Below are 27,504 nucleotides of genomic sequence, written 5' to 3'. Positions count from 1 at the left end.
TATGGGTTTCGGAAAAGGGGACAGGACAGAGACTATAGGAGGGTGAGCTCCACTGCTGCAGAGAGACAGAGAGAAGGAAAGAGGGGCAGGCGGAGAGAGAGAGAGAGAAAACAGCTGAGGGTGAAAGAGCAAACGAGGGAGGCAGAACACAGCCCTGAACCACACGGCCCAACCACACACCGAAAGACTGTAATTAGGATTTTCCCAGAATAGCGAGAAAAAAAAGGGGGGGGGGGAAGTGGAGGGGTAAAAATCACATAAACTCTTTAACAGCACGCAACACGCACAACAACAACACACACGCCGGGACACCAGCAACACACTCATGCATGTTCAGGGAACACGGACATGCCAGCACATACAAATGTGCATAAAAATAACCACAAGCAGGGAGGTCTTAACTTGCCAGCACACAGCCTGGAGTCATATTCAGTCTTAGCCAAAAGTGTAAATGACCTTGATGCTCAAATAAATGTTGTTTGTTTTAATTTCTATAGTGTGTAAGTATCAATGAAAATGTACACTCTACAGTTTCTGTATTTGTCTTTCACTATACAAACATTGTAATAAGAGCCCACCATAATAAGATCACTACTGAAAAATTATGCTTTTAGCCATCAAATCTGAGAGTTAACAGTAAGGATGGAGGGTCAGGTGAAGTTGTTATTTGTGTAGACAGAGAGGCTAACAAAGACACATTCACATACATTTGTCTTCATTTTTTATTTTGTACAATAGCGCAACATTTGATATTGGAGCTGCATGAACAATAGTAATAACAGGGTCAACAATAAATGTTTTTTTTGGAATCTGCTGAGACATCTTTTTTTCACAAAGAAATAATGGCCTTTTACCAAATATTTCATAAAAGATGTTTATTTTATGAATGTAGACATAATTATGAAATAACATTTTGCTTTTGTGCACATTAGTGTTAAGCCTCCAGACCAACACAGACACAAAGCAGACTCCTTGTTGAAATGTTTGTATTTTATTTCTAAACTGAATAGTATGCTGAACTTGTGATGTGGCTTGGATGTAGAATTCATCTCTGTTTGTACTTTTTTTCTTCAAATGCTTTAGTTGCTTATTTGGGCAAATATCAAGTGGTGTTGCCCAGCGTCTGTGATTCAGTAATATATAAGCACAGTGCTTTGTATTTGTGAAGATACATTCATGTTTCCACAAAGTTCAGTACTGTAAACCCATAGTGTGTCATTTGAAATTCTCTTTCAGGTTAATAACACACTTGAAAGATAGAACACTTCTCAATTTCTTGGTATATATACAAAATAGAGTTGAGTTTATCTGAGTTGACAAAACATCCAATGTTATGAAAACCTTTGGTAAAAATGAAGGCCAATCCGTGAACTTTTGAATTGATTATTATCTAACAGTAATCCGGTCTATTTTCAGTCACGATCAATAACTCACCTTTGATGTTGCAGTGTATGGGTATTTATGTAAGCTCATTTTTTTTTCCACTGTCAAGGACCTGTGTCCTGCAGACTGACCTGAGCTGTGAAATCCCACCCCTTTCCCATTGGTGACAATGTGAGGGCCAGGGCAAAGTTTACAGGCCTCTCTACAAGCTCGTGTCCTGGCAGAAGTTCACCAGGCTGGAATCTCTGCGAATCGCACTTGGCCGAACGGATGTGCTTTGGAAAAGCTCCATTGACAGATAAATATAGAGTTTGCTTTTTGGACTGTGTCCCCATTGATCGCTGTGACTCTACGCGCTTCCAGGGGCTAAGTGCTTCTGCGTATGCAGGTTTTTAAAAATGGTCGTTTATGATATCAATAGAGTTAAAACGAGTACACATCCTGGTGTGAACTGCCATTTCTCATATTGAGAAATCTGGTAAAGGTTTATAACACATAGAGACACACACAAGATATATGTTACTATTCCTATTCAGTCATATCTTCCATTCAGTCTCTCTCTCTCTCTCACTCTCTCTCTCTCTGTACACACACACACACACACACACACACACACACATATATATATATATATATATATATATATATTTACACAACTGACTGAATAGGAATAATTGTCCCTTGATGTAGAAACACTGGTGAGAGCGCTGTGTGAGTAAGATCCTACATGAAGAGTAGAGAACTGCAGGGGACCTTGACAGTGTAAGATAGACAGGAGACAGGATGAAGGGAGAGAGGGTGAGGGTGAGTTATTGTATAGGACTCTGTGTGAATGGCAGACACAGAAAGAAAAGAGAGGCAAAAAACGAGAAAGAGAGTATGAGAAAGAGAGAGAAGCAGCCCCTTTACCTGACCACACTGACACACTCTGCCAGCTCCTTTCTGTGGTCACAGCAGCGGGGACACATTTGCACACATATACTTTTCTGCTTCTCTACCCATGCTGTTGATGACGACATACTTGGCCTTGGCTTTCTGTGTTTGTGTGTGTGTGTGTGTGAGTGCTTGTGAATGTGTGTGTGTGTGTGTGAAGTATGGCCTCTTAAATCTGTTTGCACACACGACATTGTGAGCATGTGTTCTATATGTGTAAGTGTGTGTGCGGAAGTGTGTAGCGATCATGTCATCGAATGTAAGCATGCCACATCATTTGGCTGCTTACAGCCCATTTGGTTCGCAGAACAAACAAGTCAAGCACCCTCGCTCAAGAGTGTAACAGCAGGGTCCCACCCACGACCCTCTGGTCTTGCTTTTCACCATCCTCACCACTGCCAAAGCACATGTCTCCTCAAGGATAGAAACTCCTGACTAACAGGCAATGTGGGCTGTTAAGACTTTCCTGCTGACTACACTTCCTCTTGTCTATTTTTACCTTGTGCGGTGCTCCATATGATTTTGAGTTGGAAGTACGAGATATTTACTCAAAGACACCAACAGAGCCGCCAACCTATTGGTAAATGAACTAATAACTAAATTAAGCATTGATATGTAATTGATCTTTGAAAAATCTATTGAAAGTTTTATTTCAGAATGACCCCCATGGAAAGTGATTGGTTGGATATGCCAAGCACCCATCAAGTACATAAACAGCCTTTATAAAGAGTAGAATATCCAACCAGATACTCTGCATGGATTTTATTTCCTCATACAACAACGGACACTCTCAGGCACTGAAGATACCATCACAATGCATGCTTATCTCTGTCTCTCTGGCTCTTGTTCTCAACTTTGGTCCCGTGCAAATACCTGTGTAACAGATAATCAATCTCTCCTTCCCCCGCACAGAAAAAAAGTGAATTTCATACAGTGCAATTTGGGACTCTGAGTTCGCCAGAGTCCGTGTGTCAGAGAAAAAACACACACACCCTCACACATCTGTGTGGCCGCCTGCTAGGGGACTTCCCATCCAATCCCACGACGTCTCAACCCGCTGGTCCCGACACCGGCCGAGCGAAAAACCGTGCTCGGGGTGAAAGAAGAGAGGAGCGCGTAAGCACTTTTGGCAAACCCTGTTTTTCGGAAAACAAAGTGCCATTTACGTCGGAGAGAAAATGTGCACCATAATCATTTTGGGAATGTCCCCACAGTGCTCTGTTGTCAGGGACGGCCATCTCAAACAATGTCCAGCGCTGGGAACGAAGACCGTTTCACACGTCAATTTGCATGGAGACAAAAGTATGCATATCACATTCACACATCAACACAATACAATTATACAAGTACATACAAACCCTGAAAAAAACACACACAGGCCCCATGTAGACATATATCTACAAATACGTTCAGGTACACAAACACAAGCACATCCATCATATGCATTCTTTATAGACATATATAGGCACACTTCGCCTCCATAAAGTAAATGTCAGCCCATCTGGGACCATTAAAAGCTGTTAATGAATAGATTGCAGGAACAACAGACCCGGGAAGGGAGAGGGAGAGAGGGATGGGGATGCAAGCATCTGGGCTGCAGAAGATGTGGGGAGGGGCAAACATGATGTCATGAGAATGTAAGAGAAAAATGTGGCCTGTGAATGTGGCGGAAGTAGAGATGGAGGAGACAGAAAGAGCAACGAGGACAGGATTTTAATAAGGGAGAAAGGAGAAATGGAGTAAAATCAGATGACTGTTAAAATGGAGGAGCGGCCGCCATTAATGATTTGCCCAGTCTGACAATGGAGGCGGAGGGGGTGTCAAAACAAAGGAGGGGTGGTCAGTTAAGTGACCTTTAAATACACCCCAGCTTTTGTAATTACCCTTTGCACGCTCTCAGACTGGACACATGGACACTATTGTGCAGAAGTGTGTCTCACAGCATGACAATGGGGACCACCTGTATGCTAATGCATGGGGACCCCTTTGTTCTGACAGAAAGGGAGCAGCTTGTTGGAGTGTGCCACTATGAGGGAAAAGGGGGGTGAAAAGGGGGAGGGACAGGGGTAATTAAATTGATTTTTTCCCTTTGGCTCTTTAAGGGGTAAGAAATCTATAGAAAGGGGGTTATAAAGTTCAGCTTAACCTCCCCTCTGCCGTAATGTCACGTGTGCACACAATCCTGTATGTTAAAACAGACCACACATGCTCCCCCCATTCTCCCCAGAGTTGTTAGCATAGCTGTTTTTGTGGGGAGTTCACATTGACTCCCACTACATTTTTATTTGTGGTCTTAAACATTTGAAAAGAAACCCACACAAAATGTAGCACACAAGAAATTTGCTTACTGATGTAAGTTAGTGTTAAGAATGCTCACACTAATAATATTCGACTAAAGATGACAACTGGGCTGCTCTCTTCCCACGTGTTAATTTGATAGCTTTTTCAGGCCATTTCCTTGAATTGCCCATTTAAATTTCTGATAGGACTGACCCAGCATGCTACTGCAAGTACTATTATTGATGGTTCTGATTAAGAACACCCTTATATTGCATTAACACTGTTTATATAACATAACATATTTAACATACATTTAATTTACATAACATTTATAGATTTAATGTATTTCTATAGTTCATCATCATTCTCTGTGCTTTTAACTTAACTGATACTGACAGTGCATTGAATTTACCATGGCAACACCATACCATTGATAAGTCCATTCTCTTACAGACTATCTTGTGCTGCAGTTCTGTAACAAATCTCAATGTTTGGGAGAAAATGATAAAGAAGAAATTTCTGAAGCATTTCTGAGAGCAATATGCATAGAAATGACCTGTTTTAAAGACAGGTGTAACATTAACATTTACATATATCTGTAATGCTTGTAAAAGACTTTATATAATGGAAAAATATAATTTATTTCCATTCTCAGAGATATGTGAAATATACTGTAAATTACATACATTAATGATATTCTACAATATGAAATCCATGCAATTCATTGCATACATAGATAGATAGATCTATTTTGTTTAAATTGATTAATATTTCTGAATAAATCATGTCATAATATTAATCCTTTACATGTTTGATGTCATTTTTAATAATATATTGATAAGATATGTTCCATGCATTAGGACAGCAGCTAGAAATAGCTGGTGAGGACAGAGTCTTTGCCCCACCCATTTCTCTCTCTCTTTCTCATTCTGTTTATGTCTGTTTATACGTCTCCTTCTCTGGTCATTTCCATTTCGTATTTTGTTTACTTTCTATTTATGTCCCTCTCTCTCGCTCTCTTTTTTCTCTCATTCCATCTCGCAGTTGCTCTCTCTGCACTTCTTTCTGTTTACATGTGTTTACATCTGTCTCTTTCCAAATCTCTCCTTCCCTCCCTTTACCATCGCTCACTCGTTTTTCATTTTGGTTTTTCCCTCTCTCTCAGTGCATCTTTTCCTCTCACGCTATCTCATTTTGTTGTTTTTTTTTTTCCTTTTTTCTTCTTCTCTTCTGTCGTTCCTCCGCTTCGGCTCCATTCTCATTCCTTCTCTCGCTTTCCTCTACTGAAGCACTTGTCTTTATCCAATTTGTTTGTTTCAAATTTGTTTTCTTCCCTCATTTCAAACCTTCCTGTCCTCAGAATTTAAATGTGACAGCAGTTTACAGTGGCTCAAATAAGCCACTTAGACATGTGTCATTACAGGGGCTTGGAATACAAACCTACAGGTGGTCAGAGTTGCTTGTAACCAAAATAGAGCAGCCCTCTGAACAGATGCAATGCCACAGTATAGACAAGATGGAGCAACAGTGTCAAACTCAGTTCTTGCAGGGCCGGTATGTGTGCTTGTGTCTATGTTAACCAGTAACACTTGATTGGTCTAATACATTAGATGTACTCATTTACACTGATGTATTTCTCCCAAATACTATGTAAAATATAGAGCATTTGTGCAACCCTCAGTTGCAATATATCATTTTATGAAAAACCAAAGGGAACATAACCAACCAAAGGGAGCAAAACCAACATACACACCAGTATTTCAGGAACTGAGTGTGACACCGCTGCTGTATCTCATCTCACTTTCCCTCGCCCAAGAGAGGAGCACCCTATCTGATGACCCACTGCATTCACTTCCCTCCCCTCAAACCAGCTTCCCAGAGGTTTTGTGTCCCAGGCCAACATGTTAACAAGGAACAGGGTGTATACTGCAACCACTCCTTGGCTCCATTTCTCTCTGTCACTCTGTTCTCTGTTTCTGCCCTTAACTTTCTGTCTTGTCTTTCCTGAAGCCAGTCTTCCACTCAATCATCTCCTCACCTCTCTCTCTCTCTCTCTCTCTCCCTCTCTCTCCCTCTCTCTCTCTCCCTCTCTCTCTCACTCTCTCTCTCTCTCTCTCTCTCTCTCTCTCTCTCTCTCTCTCTCTCTCTCTCTCTCTCTCCTGCCAACAGGAGACTCAAGCAATGCTCAATGACAAAGCAGTGCAAAACCAGTTAGACGCAGTTGGCCACAATTATAATTACAGTCATGTAACAACACAGGTGAGCCACCGAAACATTGTCAAAACAACCTCAGTAATTAGAGAGACGATGACAAATAGAGGTGATGAGCAAGGGGAGGAGACAAGCGCAGGGACAGACGGAGACAGTGTTCTTCTTATTGCTACAGTTGTGACGTAATCATGCGATTATGACATATCCTCTGCCTGACAAACAATCATATGAGACTTCAAATGGTTAAGTTATTTTTTTGTTTTATTCATTTTTATTTATTCTTTTTCACTGTCCTCCCACTTACTCCTTATTTCCCTATTTTTGTGTAGCAATTTTGTTTATTTTGTGTACAGCTGTGACTTATCCTGTTCGATGGCCTGTGCTGATAAAACAAATTGCACAGGAACAACAATTGAATATTTCCAGCATTTCTTCATTGGGGCAGACTTTGGTGTGAAATTAAAGCCCAGAGTTACAATGTACGCTTGCATATGTAACAAACAACCTCCATACTGCGGAGTTACAATATCAGAATAACATTAGGACGACGCTGATGAAGGAGGATTTCAGTCTTTTCGGGGGATGTTGGTGGAGTATTCGTGCACATAGTCATTAGAGAATTATCTGAAGTGGCCATTATGCAAATGTTTAGCTGTTAATTGGGCATTATTAAGCTGCAGCCAGGTCTATTGATATTCCTATTGCCAAGGAAACTCACAATGATACGTTGTGGATGTGTGAACTATTCTGTATAGCTGCATTGCAGTGGCTGTAAAAAAAACGGCTTAGAGTATTGAAACAGCTTCTAATTTAATTAAAAATGAGACATTTTGAGGTGATGGACAGATGGAGCAAGGACTATTTCAGGGGCACAAGCATAGTTTGTGTTTGTCTGTTTAAGGCAGTGATCTTGAACAAAGGGGCTGGAGTCTGGAACAGAGGGTCAAGGATTGTTACCCTGGGTGGATAGTAGAAATTACAAAACTGTAATTGTACAAACTGAAATCCAGAGCTTTAAGTCTAATATATTCATATGTGTTACAGACAATATGTATGAAACTATCATCATATATAATAATAATAATAATATATAATATATACAATCATCATTATGGTAGATTATAATAGATTTTTTCATGATTAACAAGACTGACAATTTAAAAACGATCATTAATCAGCAGATGATTAATTTGTACTTGATTTTGTTCCATTTCATAGAATTACAGAACCTTTGTGCACCTCTGATTAAATCAGAATAAGTTTGAAAGAATTGACTTAAATAGTGTCAATCCTAATAAAAATATCTGACCTTGGATTTAAATGGGTAATGCATATTTCCATAAGATTCATGCTTGTCAATAATGCAAAACCATCCACAACAGATAATTATGCCATAAATTTTAATTAGTTGTATGCTTAAATTAGTTGTACTGTATGTTCCACTCACCTCTCCCAAAAGTGTGGTGGGGGGGGGCTAACAGACAGATATGTCCGCACCTGTCCCAGCCTAGGATGAGGGTTGATGGGCACCCTCTCTGACCTGCTTTCATGCCCTGCTCTGCTGCTGGCCCTGGAAGCCTTCGCCCTGGGGCAGGAGAGGCCAGCCTGGGAAATAGGCATTGCCAACAGATGCTGGAGGCAACCTCATCTAAGCATTCCTGTCCATAGATGTTACATTTTTCTCGATGGTCTCTGTACTGGCATTTGGAAAACCATTGCAAAGACGGCAGTGTTGTAACTGTTAGGCATGGTTTGTAGCAGTTGTCGTAATTGATTAAATCAGACACACATGAAGTAACCTTGGAGCAATATGCCCCCTTGATTCAATTAAGCCATACAGCCCCTAAAATGTTTTCCTTTGGATCAATCTGAAATGACCTTTTACATGGATGTGACATGCGCAACCTTAACCCTAACCCCAGCCCACAAACCTTAACCATAACCTTAATCCTAGCTGTATTTGAAGAAACTCCCACAAAGAATGATGCCGTGTCCTTTAGACAGGATTGCTTGGATGAGACTGCCTTTTTCATCAGATCTGCAGTTGGTGTCTGTCGCCAGCATCTATTTGACTACATCCTGATCATTGCTTTAAAGCAGTGATCAAGAGCACATGGGGACATTTTATGAGACTCTATCAGTGAGTAGGGTCTGCTGAAATTGGCATAGAGACACTGCAGGCTAGAGTAAGAGGCAATGAGGCAATAATGTAGAGTACATGTCAACGAAAAGTGTTCCATTGAGTCCAATAGTATAGTAGATATACTGGTTCCAGTAGACGTATTAGACTGACATAAAGAAAGATGAAGGCCAATTTTTCATATGGAAGGAAAAGAAATTATGAAATTAAATGCATGCATATTGGGGGGGGGGGGGGGGGGGGGGGGGGGGGGTGAACCAATGACAGCTGTATTCATCTCAGGATGATATGCCGTATTTCAAAGAGGAACAGTTGAATTAAATGAATCTTTTATGTGCATGTTGTCCGTGGTTTGACATAACTGATTACAGGGTCTTAAAGGCTGTGGTGAGGCATTTTCTTCAACTAGAAAAACACATTTGTCTGGAAAAGACCGATGCACACTGAAACAGAGTTACAGATGGAGGGAGGGCCCTGGTCGTAAAAGCAGCGATTGAGTCTGAGGGAGAGTGGTGTAGCGAATGTAGGATAAAAAAAAACAGACAGACTGAAGGAGGGGTGATGGGAGGTGAGGGAGAACAGACCGCGCCAGATACCCCGAAAATGAATGGAACATTGAGCACAGCTGATTCTGAATTCCGATCCAATATCCCGGCAAAGGGAATGCCCTCAATGACACGTGGACTCATGTACAAACTGGTTTTAGTGTATTATTTCATTTATTCATTTTTGTAAGTTCATTTTCATCTGTAGTTCCTGGACAACTGTTGCAAAGTTATAGAAATATTTTTTTACTATAAAATAATGGATTGTTTTTTTATAATAGAAAATAATTTATATTAATAAAGTCACATGAACATGTACACATTACATGGCAATACAGTAGATACGCACACAAATGTTCTAATATTTCATCTTATTATTAGATAATTCAATTTTTTTGAAAATTGAATTTCGCACTGTAAAAGTATGAATGGATTAAACGGTAATATGAACTAAAGGATTTTCACATATTTTCCTGGTGAACCTAGTTTTGTAGAACTTCTTATGTAAGTTGTAAATTAGCTCTAGAAGCGGATGTCTTCTGGATAACCTTAACAACAATAAAAAACAATTATGAGTTAGATGGATTCAGCGCGGTGTCATGACTTCCTAATGAACGTTCTGCGATAATCGTGGAAAGAAAATTGGCATGTTTCGGAACACGTAATGATACGAATTATCCTCCTCAAAATTACATGCTCATCATTTACATATTCAAAGAGAAGCGCGGTCTGTGTTCTCATTCTCTTTGGACCGGGCCATTGGGGGCGTTCGCCTGCTACTCGTATTTAAATTACAAGGCTAGAGGTCCGCAGATATCCCTTTCACCCATTGGCTGTGAAATGATGAAGGGAGTGGTTACACGCGGTACGCTTACAACAAAACTGGAAAGTCCAGTTGTTACGCTTCATTCAGTGCAAGTGAATTGACGGAGCCCGGACGATCGTAAATCTGCGCGCATAGTATTGTTTACTATTAAATTCTATTTAAAACTTCCGCAGTCCTGCTGACATAAACTGGTAGTTGCAAAGTAGTATAGGTCTTGTACAGGCGCATAGTACAGATTTGTTTGCTTTGTCGTGCAAGTTTCTCACTCGCTGCTCGAATCGACAATGGATTTGGTCTGGTTGGTGTGCGTCGCTGTGAGTGTCTGCACTTGTTTTGCGTCTGCGGAGAGGCACAGCGTCTACTGGAATAGCACGAACCCTAAGTAAGTATTTTACCTTTGCAATAATAATGTGCACTAATTAGATGCTTCCTCGGTTTTTCTCACTGAATCACATTTATGTACACTTAAGCTGCACGCCCCTGATTGTGTACTTTATACCTGTGTTTGCGTGGTATTTACGTGCCGTTTGCAATGCGATATATATTTATTCGCTAGGTCGGGTTTTATCAAAGTTCTAGGTGGTGGTCTATATGAAACGGACAGGTTATGGCGTTTTATAGTGTTGATATGCTAACTTCTCTTTGATTGGGCAAACTGCAGTCCGCGGGTGAAGTTTACCAATGTACCTGTCATTACGTAATTTGGTGGCTGGTTTTACGTCTCACTAGGATATCTCTCGGCTTATCAACCTCGCTCAGTTCTGTTTTGTTTACCTGTGATTATACGACAAACCTGGCTACTTACCTATCGCTCAGGAATAATATTGTGATAAGATATACATGTGTTACGTGCGCTCTGCGCTGGTAGGCGTCCGCACGAAGGGTGACTAACAGATCATTTCAATCATATGTGAAATACACGCACAGACGGAAACATTACCAAGTATAGGAACACCAGAGGCAATCTTACGCTATTCAAATTGATTGACAGGGACAAATTCCGCTAATATGTCTGCTTGAATGCATTTGTTGTCTTTTCACCTAGCGGCAGTCTCGGATGCAAATAGAACGTGGCATTGCATTATCATTAAGACTCTGTGAGGAGGTTTTCGGAGGGTGCAGTATTTTTGTCTTGGCACTACCAGTCCAAAGCATAATTTGAGTATGTGGGGTAACAAAATGTACTGTGGAGACGTGCAGAGAGATGTGAGTCCGCAGCGGTACTGTGAAGGGCCTTGTGACCTAATGGTAATACAGTAGTCTCCTAGGATGTCTGCTATCCACCAAGGGTCCCAGCGCTATCGTGAATGTCCTGGAGGCATAATTAGGCAGCGAAAACAGTCCTCCGTGTTTCGGGAAACAAAGTGAGGAAACTATTTTTTAAAAAGATAGATGGAGGCATTATAAGGTATAGGTCACATTGAGAAACAGAGTTATGGAGAAAGAAATCAGACCATAGATCTATAATTACAAAATAAGAACTGAAGGACAAAAATCTTGTACAGAGAGCACCTTATCTACTTATTTCTGCAAAACACATATAAGCACATGGTCAGACACTGTAGTAATACATGCAAACGATACAAATGGCAGACTGAAGATAAGTAGTTTTGTACTTAAACAAATATACTGGAAAAACAAGTGCAGATTCTGTAATGGCCTTTTCCTTGTTTCCTGCATGGGCACTGGCCCCCAGATGCCAAGGCCACACCCTCCCCTAGCTTCTCAGAACTAAAATCTCAGAAAAAGAAGACTGTCACGTCTCCAGTGGTGAGAGTTATAAGAACATAGACAGTGATAATCTTTCCTGCAAATAAAAAAAGTCCTAATCCTTGGGTTTGCTATTTTTCCTGTCTTTCAGCACTAAATCACTCTTTCTGTCTAATCCCTCATTCCAAGAATAGGAGTGATAAGGGGAGAGTTTTTCTTAATTCTCCTTCTCCCTTTCCATCTGGTGTCCCGTCTCCTATAGTGCCTGATTGGTTTCTCCCCCCATTGCTCTCCCTGCTAATTCGGTTTGATCCTTTTTTTCTCACCCCAGTTTGTGTAGTCTGTCGGTCAATTGAATTAATTAGACGGCTGTATCTAATTGATCTGAGTATTGATTGTGGTGGATTAGGCATAAACTAATCATATCGTCTGGTAAGGAAAGATCTCTTGTGCACAATATGCATAGTCTGTGGCGGCATACTTAACTGTGTGTTGAAGATGTTTGTGTTGTGTGTTCCAAGTTTTTTGGGGTCGGTGAGTTTGCTCACCCACTAAAACCTAAGAGAGAAGTTTACTCCAAGGTCGTTCGTGCCTGCAGGCATTTAGCCATCATGTATTGAGGCATGGAATTGCCATGTGATTGACAGTGTGTCTCCCGCCTGTCTCCATTTGTGTGGGCGTGTGTGTGTGTGTGCGCGTGTGCATGCGCATGTGTGTGTGTCTCCTCAGTACAGGGAGTGGCCAAGCAGGAGGTGCTATTACTCAACTGCTGTGTTTACCTGACTCACACACACACTTTGACGCAGGAGTGCTCTTCTGCACATAGCGGGCATAGTAAGGTGATTGATGTGAGTATTGATACTAGAACTCTGCACACCCCCCCCCCCCCCCCCCCCCATCACACACAGCGTTTCGCAACATCTGCCTCAGTCCAAGATCAGTCACGATCTCTGTACTTTTCTTCATTCCTCCTCTCTCCCTGTTCAAGCGTGAGTCAATCGCTGTCTGTACCTGTCTCTCTCTCTCACTTTCTCTCTGTCATTTCCTCTTTCTCTCTCTCTCTCTCTCTCATCGCCCTGGGCTCCTGTTCAGACTGGATTTGTGGTACAAAGTTCAAGGCACCTTTTGCTCATTCCGTCTGTCTCCCATCTATCCCCAGTCTCTCTCTATCCCTCTTATTTCTCAGTTCTCAACCCCCCCCCTTTTTTCCCCACCACTTTCCGCTCCCCGGTTTGGTCAAAGGAGGGATTTTTTTTTTGCGGCATTGGCAAATCTACCCCTGTCTCCTGCAGAGTGCCACAAAATAGACTTGAAACAAACTTCTGTGGACAGACGGAAGCCAAGGAACACATGATGGGAGAGTGATCCTTCTGTTTGTCAGGCCCGGCCATCTTAAACAATGCTGAATTGCTGGCCACGTTTTTACACTCTTTCATTCTCTCTCTGTACCTTTGACCTCATTCTCTTCCTATCTTGGTTTTTTCCCTCTGCGTTGCCTCCTCATTTCTTTCTCCTTTTTTGCGTATCTGTGCTTCCTTTTCCCTGGCACAGAGGGGGAGAGAAAAAAGTGTTGCTTTTTTTTTTATCTTGACTTTTATCGTTTTTGGCACCGGTAGTTATTAATCAGAGTTCCAGTCACAGGGCTTGGCTTCCCCTCCCCTTTTCTCGGTTTCTCCTTCTCCCAAGCTCACACCAGACATTAGTCCCACTCTTTCTAAAATATAAAATAAGTGTCCCTCTCATTTCTGACTCCATAGCCTCCCTTCATCCTTCATACATGTCCCCTGAATCCAGTTTTTTTTTTTTTTTCGTTGTGGGTAGAGAAGTGGTAGAAGTGTTTAAACAGTGTTTAAACAGGCTCTACCATAGACAGGCCTCTCTTGAAAAGGTACAGTGCAACAGGGTGTGGAACACCAGAGATTTGGCTTCAGGACAAGATTAATGAGGAGGCTGAAATTTTAAGAATTTTTTATGTAATCTTGTTTTAATCTTTCCTTCTCTCTCCCCCCTTATTCTTAGTATCCCCTTTTGGTTTGCCTGTCTGTGCATTCTCTCTCTCTCTTCTCCTCTTTGTCTTCAGCCACTTTCTAGTAATTCTCTCCCCCCCCCCAGTCTTTTTCTCTCTCTCATACCCCTCCCCAGTCCCTGTTATCTGAACCCATAATCTCTTTCTAGAGAATTGGATCTGAGAAAATGGAGAGATTACGCACCAGTCGTAATCTGTTCAGACAGTCACAACAGTCGTCTCCGTGTTATTTGCATATTTACATGTACCAGTCGTGGCAAGGCACTGCTTTCCAAATGATGGTAATGATTGCATTGAAACTTTTGTTTTCTGAACAGCGATCAGTAATCTTCACAATACTCCTGACTAAAATGGTGACATTGGACAAGGTCTCCGCCAAGTGTGTGTGTGTGTATGTGTGTGTGTGTGTGTCAGTGCGAGCGTAACTTTCCTGGCCTTGTCATTTCCCGGGAAAACTACACATCCTGTCAAGGCAATAAACAATGCCTTTCACACACTCACACACACGCAGGAGCACACCCTTTTTACTGCAGTACACAGCTCTGTACCTGCGCGGGAAGTGAGATTTCTAATTTCTCAGTCCTTGGACCCTTGAAAAATTACTTTGATACGTCTCTCTGAAGGAATGCGTGCAACAATGAATAGTAACTGGTAAAAGTCTGAGCAGTATAAGACCCAGTCCTCATTGTAAAATCAGGGGTGTAATTTACCTTTCTGCCTCCACAAAACCCCCAGAATTTGTTCTCTTCTTTTTAATATACCCTATTCAACCCCTTTATTCTTTCATTGACACCCCCCCCCCCCCAGTTCTACCTCCTCCTTATCTGCGCTCCACACTTCTTCCTCTGCTCCCTCTCCCCGCCAACATCACACTTTCTCACAAACCCCTCCCCTTGCTGCTGCCGTTTCCACGGCGTTCCCAAGTGCCTCTTCCCTTGGGGATGATGAAGTCTTGCGGAATATACAATGCTGGTTATTATTACACTGCTTATTTTATTGTTGTGTGCCTCGTGCTGTGTTATTTATGCTTCCTTTTGTGTCACGGTCGGTGTTTATGTAACGCCATGGTGGGCGCATTGTGTGCGAATGATAGTATACCTCATGCGAATGTTGTGCATTTCGTTTCGCGTGACCACTGTAGTGTAAATATGGAGTATTGTACTGTTTCTTGCTTGTTCTTTTTTGTGAATGAACATAATGCAGTTTATTTCTTTGTGGATTATTTCTTGTTCTTGTTCCCCCAGTCCGTGCAAACATAAGAACGACACTGTATGTTGTGCTGTAAGTTGGCAGTCGCCCCCTAGGGGACAGTTCCACTCCACCGTGAACTCTGTTTGGGACACATTAATTATCAGCACCTATTTTTGTAATAATGTGATACAGAGTAGCTTAAGCACTTTTCATGTAGTTCATACTAACACACTACTAAACATTTCTTAGGGGGAGGGGGGTGGGGGGGGGGGTGAACACAAAACAGCCTGTTACTCATTTCTTGTTCAGACATTTTCCTGGAAAGAAAATCCTTCTGACAATTGAATTTTTGGAAATTTGGCTCCCAGAAAAATGTAAGCTAAAGTACTCCATCAGCACTGTGGTTTGCATGTTGTCCTGTTTAACAATTAAAAAATGTAAGGAAACAGAAAAGGAAATTGGATCATGTTTGATTACATTGTTTTCCTGGTCTGCCAGATGCTTTAGACCTTATGCTTTGCTCACATTTCCACCATCATTAAAACCATAGGGACTGATTTTCTCAACATGTATTTGGTAATTCATTTTTGGGTGAGCCCTGGCGGATATCGCTTTCAGGTTTGAGAGCATGTTTGAGAGCAAGTATGAAAAGAAAACAGTTAAAATAGGAAAGGAGAGTGATGGGGGGATGAAAATGGTCATTTTGTAGAGATTAAAAGAAACAACACAAAAAAGTTTGTAAATTTTAAAGAATTAAAAAAAAAACTATTTACCTGTAGACAGAACAAGGGAGGCATTTATCTGATCTGTGTAACAATTGATACCTGACCACGTGTAAGAGCTTTGGGTAAAGCCACATATTTGTAATGCCAATAGTGCTTCCACTGATTGGGTCAGAGGAACAGAGAGAGTGGGGGAGGGGTGCAGGAAAGTGGGATTGAGCAGATTTAAAAGAGCACTAAAAGACAGACAGGAGAGGTGGCCAAAATGGGGGGCATTGAATAGTGTAGCACAATACGAGGGTGAATCGTGATCCCAGCATTTTAAAACAAAAAAATACTAAAGAGAATTTAGTTCTCCTTTTTTAATCAACCCATGAGCTGAGAGAACTGGCCTTCCTTTTCTGTTTCATCTGTTCTCATCCAAATATATATCATTTGTCCCCCCCTCAACCTTAATGCATTCTGATTCCATCTTCGCTCTCCCACACACCCAGCTTCTGCCAATTTGTGAGTCTCCTTTTAGTCCCAATACAATGCAGTGCCTCTCTGCTGAAAAAAAATGGTTTAACCCCCCACCCCCCACACCTCTCCCCGTCCCTCTCTTGCGCCCCTCGATGATGGCTTTAAACCCGCACATTAGCCAGGGTCTGGTGCCGATGAATAGGCCGAAGCAAACCCGCGGCTCGGTGTGATAATCCCAGCTCGCAGCGGCCGATTAGAAAACATTCCAGTCCCCTCATGCGTGACGGCGCTCCCTGTCACAGCATCTCTGAGGAGAAAATAATTAAAAAAAAAGAATACCATAATTATACGAAAGTGTGCGAAGAAACGGGGGTAATTGATATGGCAGCAAAAGCATTAGGACTGACAGTGTCATAGCAGGGCACGTGGTGAAGCATCATGATATGAGATTGCGAAGAGCGATTTAGCGGTGTGCTCAGTTGTTGTGTTTGAGTCAGTCTGTTGCATTGTCACCTGTCCTTGGGGAAAAGAATGTGTGTGTGTGTGTGTGTGTGTGTGTGTGCGCTGGCCACTGACCCACTGTCCCCAGTTGGTAGGTGAAGCTGATCTATATTTAACATGCAGGAAAGCGTTTGCAGGAGGGAGCTGAGCCAGAGTGCAAGTGTATGCGGTGATGTGTTTGGATGCAAGTGTGTTATGAGAGCCCTCCATGCTGACTCGGTGGGTGTGACTGCCCTTTAACCCCTCACACCCCCCTCCTCAGTAAGCCCAGCATTCCAGAAAGTACAGAGAAGAGAATTTGGGGAAGAAAGGGGTGAAGGAGACTCCATCCCAAAGGAGGAGGTAGAGATCAGTGATGACAAGTTTAAAAATCTTTTTAAAAAGTTTTTTTTTTTGACAATGAGAAGATGTAGTAACTCTTAACATTTACGGTCAGCTTCTGTCTCACGTACAGACCCGTCAGACATGGTTTCACTTTTGCCTCACCCTCCCTCAGTGACGCACCAGCCTGGTGATGAACTCAACAGGTCGGGAATAGGAAGACCTGAGTCAACTCTTGCAACTCTCACAACTTTTTAACTTTGCATTAGTTAGCTTTCCCTGTAGAGAATATGCCCTGGAAGGCTGCACCAGTATTGCTGTGAAGGTCAGACAGGGAGCAATGCTAGAGAGAGACTGACCATAAAAAAAGAGGTAGAAAGTAACTCTGATTTAGTCCTATTAACAGAGAAAGAGTGGGAGGTGAACTGAGTTCAGCCGGGGAGGGGATCATCACTGAGTCTGCAGTTCCAAATTCAAACCAACTCCTGTTTAAACACGCTTCAGTCAGCTGGAAGCCTGACAGCTTTCTCTGGGCTAAATCAGGGCTGAACAAAGGGCATCGTTGACGATTAATCACTTCAATAGATGTGTACTCATCGTAGTTAATTGGAGAATGAGACTGTCCTCAATAAATGGTGTGAAGACTACCACTGCCTTAAATGAAGGCATTGATAAAAAAAAAAAAACCCAGCCATAGTGGTGCAGACTTCAGTGATGCTATCAGCGACAAATCCTTTTGCCCCGTCAATTCAAAGCCCCCCCACCTCCCCAACACCCAGCCTTGGGGGTGGGGTGTGTAATTACCCCCCTCTGGGGTAACTTTAATATGTCTTTTTGTGTTTAATTATACCCCCCCTCCAAAGGACCACATTGGAACCATACCACAAACAGCTTTTAATCAGGGTTCAAAGAACAGAGAGGGGGGAATGAGGGAGGGGGGTACTGTTTTTGTGTGTTTGTTTGCTGAGAGTGTGAGAGGGGGGCAGTCCCGTTGAATGAGAAGATACTACCTGAGCTAAAGGTTTTCCTCAGATTCCAGAGCCTCAACAGTTGTGGCGACAAGGGCATTATGGGAGAGGACCTCTAATTTAAATGAAAGTAAGGGTTCCTGGTGCGTCTTCTCGGGAATCAGTGAGTCATTTAGTTCAGCTCTGGGAGAAGACTAGAACTGGAAACGCTGAGGGAGCCTGTGTTCTTGAGTTCCTGCCGTTGCTGTTTTGACAGGGGAGGCTGATAATCGAGAAGGAGGCAGGGGGTAGAGCAATGGGGGGGGGGGGGGGGGGGGGCTGAGGTTTGGAGCCAGATTGTCTGTCCTCAACCAGGGGTCCCGTCAACAAAAAACACAAGCTAACGAGAGAGACCTCTGGTCCCCGCACTTTGATCGTTAGTCGCACATATGGACCCTGTCACCCACACACTCCAGCAAATGTCACATGTTGCATTTATTAGTGTGTTAGGAGAAGCGGAATCTCTTCAAACACATGGTCTGGCCCTGAGGTAAAAAAAGAAAAAAAATCACTGTTTTGGGGGAAATTTGTCATGTTGCCACAGGCGGAAGAGAAATCCAATAGACATTGAGAAGCAATGGGTTGCCCACGCAGTTGATAGAAGGTATATCCAACAAAGAATGCAGTGTTAATAATTGAACACAACACCCAACCGAACATCATTCCCAACCGATTCTGGCAGCGAGCTAAGAAGACATTTATTTCAGTGTTTTTGTACAGCTGAGATGTTTTGAGTGGTGTCAGGTATTTTAAAACTGGGAGTTTTCCTTTAGAGAGAAGGACAACATTACATGAAATGCTATACCCTTTTGGGGGGCAACAGCAGCTGGAGCGGTAGCTACTGGTCTGGGTTGAGGCGTGTGTGCGGGTAGCTGAGCATCTTTTTTTTTTCTTTTTGTGAGCGGACAGCAGGAATCGGTCCGACACGGAGGGGTAAGTGAGAAGGTGGCGCTCGTGTCTGACGGCTCCCTGGGGACCGGGCGATCTCTGTGAGAAACAGAGAGGGCGCAGGGAGCGTGCTAACAGCTATGGCTGGAACAGAGGCCGTAAAGGAGAGCGCTGCTGGGGACGGAGGGAGAGAGGGCTGGAAAAGCATCGTAAAAAAGGGGCAGAGAGGGAGGGGAGAGCGGGAGAGGGAGACAGTCTGACCGTCTCCGCCGCTTCTGTCTGTCTCTAATCAAGAGGGGCGGCCCGCGAGAGAGCAGCCGGGCGGAGACGGTGGCGGGCAGAGTTTGGGAAGCCAGCAGGTTTCGGTGTCATCTAAGTAAACACAAGTCACAGGAAAGTTCTGGCTGCCTCTTGTTACCCTCCACCTTAATTTAAATGGGAGTAACCAACCCACAAGTCTGCAAGGGTCTCAGAGTAGATGAGATGTACACTGACGCACAGAGATTCACAACTTCGCAAGCTTATCCTTTTTTGGCTTACACGTTTAGTATCGCTGAATGTATCTTTGTAGGCATCATTGCTGAAAAATATGAGGACTGTCTACTGCGTGAATAACAATGCAGATAACCTTAAGCAATAGCAATAGCTATCTCTTGGTTTACTGCTAGAAATGTATGTTTGTGTGTATGAAAACACACATACAGACACACACATGTATTATCATCCTGATGCCAAGGTTCTGACAGAGTGTCCTTGAATTAATTTGCAGGTATGTTTTAACAACAAAACATTCTCTGGTGTTACTGCTAGCAAAGACAGATATGATAGATAAAGCCTTTTAGCCATGTTTGTCACCTGCATTGCTCTCAGTGTGCCTGGGTCCTAATGCCCTCCTCTGTCTGACACGGATTTCCCAGTAAAGCAGCAGGGTTGGGGGGGAACAGTATAGCTGCACTGTTATTGGTATGGTAGAGGCAACACAACTAACCATCCCATCTCTCCTGCCAGGTTCCTCTGGGACGAGTACACGGTAGAGGTCTGCCTCAATGACTACCTGGACATCGTGTGCCCGCACTACCCGCTGGGCGAGGTGCCGTCCCAGGAGGCCGAGCGGTACGTGCTGTACATGGTGGAGCGGGAGGACTACGAGGCGTGCCGGCCGCAGTCCTATGAGCAGATGCGCTGGGAGTGCTCGCACCCCTTCGCCGCCCACGCCCCTGAGAAGTTCTCTGAGAAGTTCCAGCGCTTCACCCCCTTCACCCTGGGCAAGGAGTTCCGCCGGGGCGAGAGCTACTACTATATTTGTGAGTGTCTGCACCAGCCTTTAGACGCAACAGTTTTAATGTAACGCAGTGACCCTCAGTAGCTGTACACTGTTTCAGAGAGCGTATTACACTGTGATTCATTTAGCTTGGTCGGCAAACAGGGATTATCCATCCCCTCTGACTCCCATTAACGCTAAAGACCTGACTGGGAGATGATTAAAGATAAGAGAATGTAGTTTTCACTGACTCACCTCATTGGTCAAGGTTAAAGATAAGGGACACCCAGAATTCTGCTGTGGCCGGAAAAAAGTGTGGGAAGGAAAAGTGTCTGTTCGGACATTACAACGTGTGTACTGCTGTGTGCTTGCTACATACAACCAGATAGTTTCATTTTATACTGCTTATTATTTTGTTCCAGATACCATAAAAAGCCATTAAGGCTCACTGATATATTAATTGTGAAGTAATATTAGTTCAGTGACCTGTAATTTGTTTAGAGAAAGTCTGAAATGTTAAAGGAGGGATTGTGTCACTTTGCCACAAGTAACAGTAGAGGTGGTTGTTCAGTTTGATCAGTTCTGTGCCATTTTGTGAGTGCATGGGGTGAATAAAAGTAATTTTCTGTATTTTAATTATTTAATTGTAATGACACCATTACTTAATTGTATTTTCTTATCTCATTTAGCCAAGCCTGTCCACCATCATGGGAAGGAGTGTCTGAGACTGCGGGTGGATGTCGTTGGCCCCAAAGGTAAGACCCATGCTCACACGCTGTCTTTCAGTGAGTTCCACTGCTTTTCAGGGTCTATAATCTCCTTCTTTCTGTTTCCCAGGTTCCCAGGAGGCCAAAGTGGCTGGAGGAGTAGTGCACAGCCCATCCAACAGTCTTCCAGCAGGTACTTTTCCACCATCCACTGTAATGCACATGTTCTTAAAACACTTGTGTAATATTTTTTTTCTCAGACATTACCATGTTGAGTCAGTTTGAACTGAACCACCCCTGGCCAACCTTGGCTGGCATTCATTCAATGTTAATTAATCTCACCGGACGTAACCTAGCCATAGTGCTGGCTACAGCAACCTTGTGTCTCACTGCTGAACACAACCACTAAATCACTACTTTATCTGTACTCGTCCTCAGTCTCCCACTGTGCCAGGGCTAGGGCGGTTTCTCCACTGTTTCAACATACAAGCCGATACCTTTTATATAGCTGTATTCACTTTGCTGTGGGTTTGGCCTCAGGATCAGTCTCATAACATTGTAGACTTCTTCACTCTGTATTTTTCTCCAATTTAATCCTCCTCCAAATCTATTTCCTTGTCTGATCCCTTGTCTTAAGTGTTAATCTCTCTCTGTTGGTCTCTTGAGTGGGTGTTCCTTTCTGAAAATGGTCTTTAAAATTTAGTCTAACCCATTGCCTTCTCTTTCTCTTCCCACAGACGATCCTGTCGTGATCGTACCCGAAGTCCAGCGAAGTGTAGGAGCAAGTTCAGGAGTGAAGGCCGCGTCCATCACCCTCCTCTTGACACTGATCCCAGTCTTAATATCGCTTCTACTGCATTGATATTGTGAAGGAACTACAAATCCCAGACACTTCACACAGGAAGTGGACTACATTGACGGTGGTCTGTGGGGACCCAGAGACACAATGAGTTTTCTCAAAGCCCAATGCTGGTCATTGGAAGAGGAAAACCTTTATTGTATTAATATGGACAAACACTACTGCTTTGAGTGTTGAGTGTGGCGTTTAGTGTGCATGTAGGAGGGAATGAAATAATGGAGTTGAACGGAATGTTTACGGAGGACGTCAGTATTTTCTGGAAGGATTTTTCTACCCTGCTTGTTTTTATTAATTCCTTCCTTTTATCCCTGTTTTTTATCCTTTTTGCAAGGCTGTTTCTTTTTGCAAAAAGTACCGTGTGTGGTGAAGAGGAAAACAAGAACTGGACAATCATGAAAGCAAGACAAAGAACAATCAAGAGAGAGGGACGTTGACAAGACTCGCATTTGAAATAATGCATTTACGTATAAGACCTTTAAAGTTAACAATCCTCTGTACCCTGATGAGCCAAAGAATACAGTAATCATCTCACCAATATGTGTAACTTTACAATGCTGTATACTGTATAGTGTGTACATATGTATATATAATGACACTCAACTTCAGTTTTTAATCTCCAGATGTAGCAACCAGTTAAGGGTGGGGTGTTTTTCCAAGTGCTCCTGTACAAACTTAACTGAGAACATTAACAGTACTGACCATTTGCAGAACAGTAGCAGCATACAGAGTAAAGCTGTATATATATATATATTTTGCATTGACATACAATAATGCAGATGACACAGACGTGCATAGACATAGTACAGAACTGACTGTATAAAACAGGCACTGGGCAGTACAGACATACACATTGTTTGTGAAGCTAATTTATGAAGTTCACATGATTTGTAAGTGTTTTTGTTCTGTTTCGTTTTGTTATACCTGTTGAGCAAATGGAAGTGTTTATTGTGCGTGGGTGACAAGGGGAGCGGATGGGACGGGTATAAGTGAGAGTGTATGAGATAAAAAAAAAAACAACTTCTGCCAAAAAAAAAAGTTTGAAATTTAAGTGAATGGAAGCTGGACTTCCCTAATGTTGCACCTCACACTCCAAACAGAACCCTTCACAACAGGAACACATCTGCACACAGCGACCCCTGCAAAGCATAGATACACAAGCATACAACCACACAACCAAACAGCACGTACGATGCACACAGGCGCCTGAAAGTGACAATACGGCACCAAATAACACTGACGATTGCACAAACACTCAGCTGAAGGATGGAGGGGAGGGTGTTATTTGAGTGACGCACACAACCGTGCGAGTAGTTTTACGTCATTGTGTATTGCTTTCTCAGATTTCTCATTTCCTGTTTTGTACATGTGTATGTAAAATGTATTATATGTATATAGGAGATTATATAAAAAAAACTTTCATAAATACAAATAATGTGAAATTCTTAAAAGAAATAAATATTTTTGAAAATGAGATTCTGTCTGTGGGTGATCTAGCCCAGTGTCTTTGCTGTGGTTTCCTTATTCCCTTTCATTCAGATCCAGGTTTTACTAGAACAAAATATTTTTACTGGCGCTACAAAGTACAAAAACATCAAAAGAAACATCTCATTTACTTGTAGCAACTCATGACGCAACTCACTATACTGATTTGTCATTAATGAGGTCAAAGGTGACCATCACAATCTAGTACTCCTGTGTGTACGGCCACCACTGGAAGCAAGATAAGCATAAACACTGTGTGTGTTCTACAAGCTGCAGATGGTATATTATGGGATTCTGTCCCATTCTTGTCAGCCTTAGACGAGAACTTCCCTTTTCACTGCCTTTTCCAAGCCCTAGATGCCAAACATTGTCCCTGCTTATCCAACAAATGCTGAACAGGGATGGCGGTCTGGCAAGGGTTGCATTTATGGCAAAGCTCACACTGTCATCTGGTAAGAATGCCGCAACACAAGCGGCAAGAGGGAGCGTACGTTATTACTGGAATGAGCCAGCAGGTCAGGTCCCACGGAAGTGGCGCTGGTAAAGAGATTGTGATTCGTCATTTACAGAAACAGTTACAGGTCATCACAGGGAAGCACTTGAGGCTGAATATTGGAAGGAATGATAACTGAATCACACCTGTGAGATGAAAACCTATCGGTGCAGCTGATTGATCAATTGATTAGTTGACCTTTATCAGTCATGCTGACATGGTCTTTGCTTTCTTGGCGCACAAACACAAATACACACATGGCATTACTACAACACACAAATCATTCAAGCGTTCAAGCATTCAAGAACAAACTGATCATCTCAGACAAAATAGAAAGTACTGATACACAACAATGTAATAATTTATGCTTTAAAATGCTGTTATGTGTATAAATATACACGCCATAAACATGCATAAAGAACAGCTTAAAACTTGAAGATTAAGTAAGTAATATTGATACAGTCTCACAGCGGTATGATTCACTGAGTAATGATGATGTACAGGTAACTGATCCTTGAAATAATATATACAGTGTTTGTCTTTGGCAGCGGGCATAACTGAGACATCAGAGGAGAGGAGCTGTTTACTCCTGGGCCCTCCTGGCGTTTTTGCGCCCGTGGCTCATTGCAGCGAGCTGCCACATTAAACCCCGCACTCAGGGGGCCCCGTGATGCCTCTTCGGTAATTTGTTGCTGCGGACACGTTTCATATACCTGCATACCTCAAGTTGATTAAATGCATCTCATTGACTCCCCCCCCCCACCCTTCCTCTACTCTCATTAGAGCCTTTTCAGGCTGAAAATGGGTCAGGACATTTCAGGCAGTCTCGCCCCCCCCTGCACCCCACCCCCACCACCACCCCCACCCTTCCTTTTTTATTTTTGTTTTTTTTTCGCCTCATACATATGCCTCCTTTCATTTGCATGGCCCAATTAGGGGCTGCGGTTGGATCTGCTGCATCGCATTGTAGCATACTGTGTGATTTCACACCCTGCAATATGTTGTGAAGCAGCTGAAATGCAGTTTGGTCTCGTTGCAGTAAAATGAATGTAAAACACTGTAGCGCAGACGTAGAGGTCAAAGCAATTCCTCTGATATGGGTTAAGCACGCTCCCTTAAGCTATCTTTGATAGCGTGAGTTTAGCGTTGCATGATTTACAATGTTTGGTTTTGGAGTAAATTAGTAACCAAGACTGCTCCAGAAGGGTGTGGATACTCCGTGCTGAGCACAAGCGGAAAAGAGTTGCTTTGTAAGCACTGTGTCGGCTCACAGTGAGCAGGCCTTGGTGTATTGTTGAGCGTTCAGGAAGGACGGCACACTGGACACTGTCATGGCCATCCAAGCCTCCCTACAGCGTCGCCTGGCTCAATGCCAAGGCGGCAAAGACAGGGTGTGACAGATTTAGCCCTCCGAACTACCCCCCCACCCACCCACCCCGTGGCACAGGCCGACTGCGTCAGCTCTGCTGTCTCTCTGTGCGGTTCATCCCTCTCTTCCTGTCTTTCTCTCTCTCTTCCTGATCGTCTCTCCCTCCTCGCGTGGGCCGGGCCAGTGTGTGACCCCTTCACCCTTTTCCCGTCTTTCTGTCTCCCATTGTTTCTTCCTGTTTTTGCGGTCTCTGTCCCTCTGTCTGTAGTCAAACCCAGACTCTCTCACCTCTCCGTCTCTTTCTGTTAATATACTGTCTTGATTCAGTGCATATCCCTTCGAGTGCTCTCAGCCATATCTCCCTCTGTAAATGTACTGTTTACTTAATGTACACACTGTGGATTAGTCACATCACCCACACTTCTGTTAATGTCCTGTAGTGTCTACATACAGTGTACAGTGGGTATTAGCCATCTCACCTATTGTTCTCTGTTAATGTGCTGCCAGACCTACTTAGGGTATATACTCTATGTATTAGCCTTCCTTTCTTAGGTGTAGTGTAAACATACAGTATATGTAGTATGTGAATTAGTGCTCTCACCCATCCACCTCTATTCATATACTTTAATTTACAATGTACATGCTGTGTATACAATACTGCCATGTCTCTGTTGATGTATTATAGCATTCATGTGCAGTGCACACACACCCTCAGCTCCTTCAGCTAAGTTTGGGTGACTGTTCTTTATATGTGAAATTACACTTAATTGGAGTTGATTTTCTAGTTGACAGACAGATGGTCTGTGTATTGGCTGATCTCTGCAGAGTGGGGCAGTGGAGCTTCTCTCTTTCACTGACCACCGTGACCACCACCTTCCCCACCCGATCCTCGCAAACCTTGGGCTGACCCCAGCTGAAACCCATTCCATCACAGCCGGAGAGAGGAATGTGTAGAGACAGAGGGGAGGACAGAAAGAAGAGCAGGAGGACAGACAGATGTTAAAGTACCCGAGTGAGTCAGAAAAAAAAACTGCAGGGCAAAAGGGTTTGTATACATGTCAGTAACTTGGGAGCACTGAATTCCGCTGTTCCGACATTTTTGACATATTGTACATGGTTATACATCTTCGCTGTCTCATCTACGCATCGAGTTCTGCAGTACATTTGGTACTGCTATTGATGCTATGCTGCCGTTTCAGTCTGTGCCTTTTGAAAATGAGGAAACTTCAAGTTCTTGCCCCCCTCCTCCCCATAATCTATACAGTTCCTTTAACATCAACATAAGTATTACCGTTCTTCCTGTTTTGTAGATTTGTGTCAATCAACTAAGTCCTCATATGCACTGGGAGAAGTCAGAGGAAGGTGGGGCTTACTCTTCCCTCTCTGTGATAGGGGAGCACAGCCGTCCGTAGGTGACGCGCATGTTTCTGCCATCTGACCGCTTAAAGGTCAGGAGGAGGTCAGCAAAAATCTGAGAACATGTGAGGAGAAATATCATCCGAGAGACAGAGCTGTGACAAAATAAGCCTTTATCACCTCAAATATCAATTTACTACAGCCTCAAGTCATATCCCAGAGTTATTACATTGGAATGTGGGATTTAATAAATGAAACAAACTAGCTGACACAAAAACCCCCAGTCTTCGGATTTGGCCACACAGGAGTTTGTGACTGTTTTACTCTGTGTCAAGTCCTGGCAAAAAATGACACGATGTCAAAGGCAGTATGCACAGACACATCCTGGACACTGTACCAACCACACATTACATACTAAAGAAGTGGTGCCGAAAGGAGACCAGTACTGTAGCTTCTGGTGAACTAAAAATAGCCAAGGTAGAGAAATTACATTAATTTCACAACTATAAATAATAATAAAATTATTTATTTCATAACATTAGTTTCCTGTCTTGAATCTTTCTTTAACGGTGTCACCTTATTAACATGGATGCCCAGTTAAATAAATAGAACCAATCAGCTTTCAAATGTTTTAACATCATTGTGTCACATACCTAGGACAGTAGTTCCACCTTCACATAAAATCATTTTGGTGATAATGAAAAATCAACTGGATTTTATCTACAATCTCTTTGTAAAAACCATTACTCAATCCAATTTAATGTTTAACATAAATAACGCAATGCTACCCAGAAAGTAATACAAGTAAGAAGGAATCAGCCCCAGTATGGG

At 42.8% G+C, this 27,504-nt stretch overlaps 1 protein-coding gene across 1 annotated transcript; it reads left to right on the top strand.

Annotated features, from left to right (window-relative positions):
- The first annotated feature begins 10,415 nt into the window (after positions 1 to 10,415).
- Positions 10,416 to 23,298, top strand: LOC118769264 (ephrin-A1-like). Its single transcript, XM_036516313.1, has 5 exons — positions 10,416 to 10,700; positions 20,155 to 20,450; positions 21,097 to 21,162; positions 21,245 to 21,307; positions 21,852 to 23,298. Exons 1-5 carry the CDS (start codon positions 10,603 to 10,605, stop codon positions 21,974 to 21,976), a joined length of 648 nt encoding a protein of 215 aa, XP_036372206.1. The 5' UTR covers positions 10,416 to 10,602; the 3' UTR covers positions 21,977 to 23,298.
- The last annotated feature ends 4,206 nt before the right edge of the window (positions 23,299 to 27,504 follow it).

This window comes from Megalops cyprinoides, chromosome 21 (assembly GCF_013368585.1).
Source record: "Megalops cyprinoides isolate fMegCyp1 chromosome 21, fMegCyp1.pri, whole genome shotgun sequence".
NCBI lineage: Eukaryota > Metazoa > Chordata > Actinopteri > Elopiformes > Megalopidae > Megalops > Megalops cyprinoides.
This window is presented reverse-complemented; position numbering and strand designations above follow the sequence as displayed.

Bases quoted from the DNA above. Each gene is read 5' to 3' on its own strand.
- LOC118769264 (XM_036516313.1), top strand. From the start codon at position 10,603: ATGGATTTGGTCTGGTTGGTGTGCGTCGCTGTGAGTGTCTGCACTTGT. The intron at 20,451-21,096 runs GTGAGTGTCTGC...TATCTCATTTAG, and splicing joins CGAGAGCTACTACTATATTT to CCAAGCCTGTCCACCATCAT. The intron at 21,308-21,851 runs GTACTTTTCCAC...CTCTTCCCACAG, and splicing joins ATCCAACAGTCTTCCAGCAG to ACGATCCTGTCGTGATCGTA.